Raw genomic sequence first — 3394 nt, forward strand, 5'->3', positions numbered from 1 at the left:
CGTTTGGTAAATTTTCATAATCCCATGGCAAAGACTAGGTCGATTGGAAATATACGGAATCACCGAACCAACACACCCGTCTCATGTAAATTCTCTTCCACATCACCCCCCTCTCGGAGGTGGGCATGAGTTTATTTATATATTTTCATTCTCCATATCATAAACCCCCGGTCGGCCATTCATACTGTGGCCGTAGTATAAACAATTCAGGTCAATCGGGAGAAAAATTCATCCCAAATCATGTGATGAGGTTTGGATTTTCATTAGAAATGACCTTACCTGTATCGTTAATCAGCATGTTTGACCGAAATCACTGGAATAGATTACAGTGTTGTTAGGATCAGATCGACACGATTTGGTGGTAAGGGGTTACTGATATTTCGTCTAGAGAAAAGCGACTATGCCAAACTATTTTTGATTACTCTTAATTTGTGAGTTTGATGTATTGCTTTGAAGTTAATCTTATTGTAACATTACGGCATTTACCTTACAATTAGCACAACTTGCGCTGATTTATTGTATATAAGTATTCTAAACAAACAACTCAAAAGATATACTGCCCTTTCTCGAAAATAAGAGCAACAATTTGTACGAAATTTCTAATAGTGCCTAAGGAAGCTTTGAAAATATGTTGAGTCAAAAGTGAAAAATTTCACACTTGCACTATATTACATTATCAATAAATGTATACACCCCTCGTATAACATAATTCTTCCGTAAGAAACACTGTCCATCCTGAATGTTGTGTGCAAGGTACTTACAAGATTGTCATTTTTTTCGCAAAATAAAAAAAAAACCATTCATTATCGTTGTGAAACTAATTGTGGCAATTTATTGGCTGTGTTCATCGAATACTCACAATGTTTAAATAACCCATTCAATTAAGTATGCATATTCAAGTACCAAGACTTTTGATAAGCTTGATATACTGCAACGCAACGCGGACATTAAGTAACTAAAATCTTGGACAACTCGAGGTCAAAACACGATTCCTTCAGGTCAATTGCGAACGAGAATCGAGCAGTATCGCGACCCAATCAGGGCACGTTTGACATTGGAAACGGAAACAATCGATTAAGGAAACGAATCCAACCGGCACGACCATACGCTGCCTTGCGACTCTGAATGGAAAGTCTCACGAACGCAAGGAGCCTGAAAGCAACGGCGAACTAGGGCATTTCATAACCTTTCCAAAACCCATCCAACCCCTTTTATCACCACCCACTGAGGCAGGCACGACCAGCGACCAGTGCACCCGAAACGGTCCGGAACCTGCATGAAGCTTCAGGTCCAGGAAAACTGTAACTGACTTCTGTATCGTGGCGTCTCGCCAACGGCGTGTCCTTCCGATTCGATTCACACCACCAGAAGAAGGTTATTCCATTGCGTTGGGAAACTTTGCGCTGTCGACTGTTGCTGCAAAACCGTTTCTGGTGAATGGTTCTCTACATGGTTCACTAAGCTTGACCAGAGACCCCATTCGAGTGGGTTCTCGATATTCGCCTGGGATTGAGTACTATAATTACCTCTCTCCCTTGCTGACATCCGTTTAGCCCTTCGTGTGTGTTAGTGGTGAGAAAAGATCAATAATGTCCTCGACAACAACTCGGAATCCGAAAGTATGGCGATTAATCATTGCAAAACCAAGGTTTCGTACTGATTTTACGGTAGTTTTCTGCACAGGTAAGAAGATGTAGTTCAATAACAGTGCGTAATTGATAAATACTTAGAACTTCTGTTAAATATATATCACAAAACCTTTTTATCCCGGAAATCTTGAATTTGAACAGTTGCGCGTCTTTGTTTGTATTCAAGATTAATGAATTGATATACTTAATTTGAGATTACTATTTTGAATTGAATTGCCTATAAAATCAGTAGGATAATTGATGAAACTATCGCTTAGTAATAACTGAAAAAACTGGATCAATAAATAGGAACGCTTATTCATTCAATTTATATTCGTTCAAGGCAATTTCTAAATGTCTGCAATGGAATTTTAGCACATACAGTGTTAATAATATTTACATACGATTATATTACTTTTTACTTTATTAAAACGGTCTGATCGTATCGTCTTATTTTATCACGTGACCGAATAGTCAGGATTGGGATTCTATCTCGTTCCTGTCGTGTCTGACCGGCGCCGCTACCAAATACATGAAGATGCAGCCCACTGTGAGTAATAACACTTAGTTAAAGATAGCGATGATTTTTTAAAGTAGGCGTAGGAGTAATGATCGACATTGCATTGGAAATATATTTTTGGCCAAGATGCGTAACAATTCCTGTTCGTGTAAATTTTTAAACGAAATCTTTTCTCGTCAACGCCGCATACGGCGAAACAGCCGATCTTCTCGTTCGGCGTTGAGAACGATTACCAAAGGATTGCCCGTTAGTGTTCCAAAACAAGCATCGCAACATTTACCTCGCCGAAAGAAACAGTTTCAGAAGGCGGTTGACATTTTCATACACAGGTGAGATCATCATCATCATCACTATGACGCAGTTGATACGCGTCCTGATGTTCAAATATTTGCTAATTTTGTAAATCTCTAACCGCAACCTGTTTTCGGGCATGTTTCCAGTTCTTGCAAATTCGATCGGGTGAATGAACCTCAACGAAGCAGAGCATCGGCCAACCGATCGCACAGGCATGCGGATAGAATGGTATCTAGATTTCTTACTCTGCCTCGCGCGGATCAGAGCCACTATCTTAACTGTGCTGATATGATGGAGACCCCGAAGCAGGTGACGGTATGCTCGGATCCGTTTCTATTATTTCTCCAAGATTTTACCAAAGAGTGCAGCAAGATAAAGGCTCTGGAAACGGATCAATTGTACGTGGCACGAAGAAATCCCACAGCAAACCATACACAAGACGAGCCTGACGACACTGTGGCTATTGAAGATCCCGTTCTTGATGAGCTCCCCACTAACGAGCAAATCCTATCCGTAGCCAAAGCAGCATGGAACGAACTTTCGGATGAGGCCAGAGAACCGTATCGCTTCCGAGCAATAATGGCAGCACTTTTTCCTTTATCGATGGACCAGGCATTCTGACAAAAACTTCGTTGATATAAAGTTACAATTTGTTGGAATCAGCCCGTGCTGTTTACTTCCTAGCATTCTAGTTGCATATTTTACTACCAATCGAAAGGAAAGTAAGCAGTTTTGACTATTTTCTAACTGAATCAGGAACAGCAATCCTTCAATCACTCTGTAATAATGAATTTCACTATACTCGATTGTATAATTCCCGGATGATGGATTTTTTTCTTGGTCAACAGATATTATAACGATGTTTGCGTCATTTTCTAGCTTTTTGGGCGTCTTCTTCGCTTAAAGACCACTAGGTCATCTTACGTCTGACATATCCTGGGCTGATTTTTTT

At 40.1% G+C, this 3394-nt stretch overlaps 1 protein-coding gene across 1 annotated transcript; it reads left to right on the forward strand.

The window, feature by feature from the left end:
* The first annotated feature begins 2274 nt into the window (after positions 1-2274).
* LOC128712595 (uncharacterized) lies at positions 2275-3063 on the forward strand. Its single transcript, XM_053807486.1, has 2 exons — positions 2275-2477; positions 2589-3063. The coding sequence occupies exons 1-2, from the start codon at positions 2275-2277 to the stop codon at positions 3061-3063; spliced, it is 678 nt and encodes a 225-aa protein (XP_053663461.1).
* Positions 3064-3394: the final 331 nt, after the last annotated feature.

Source organism: Anopheles marshallii, chromosome 3, assembly GCF_943734725.1.
Source record: "Anopheles marshallii chromosome 3, idAnoMarsDA_429_01, whole genome shotgun sequence".
In the NCBI taxonomy this organism is placed as follows: domain Eukaryota; kingdom Metazoa; phylum Arthropoda; class Insecta; order Diptera; family Culicidae; genus Anopheles; species Anopheles marshallii.

Bases quoted from the DNA above. Each gene is read 5' to 3' on its own strand.
- LOC128712595 (XM_053807486.1), top strand. From the start codon at position 2,275: ATGCGTAACAATTCCTGTTCGTGTAAATTTTTAAACGAAATCTTTTCT. The intron at 2,478-2,588 runs GTGAGATCATCA...GCATGTTTCCAG, and splicing joins GTTGACATTTTCATACACAG to TTCTTGCAAATTCGATCGGG.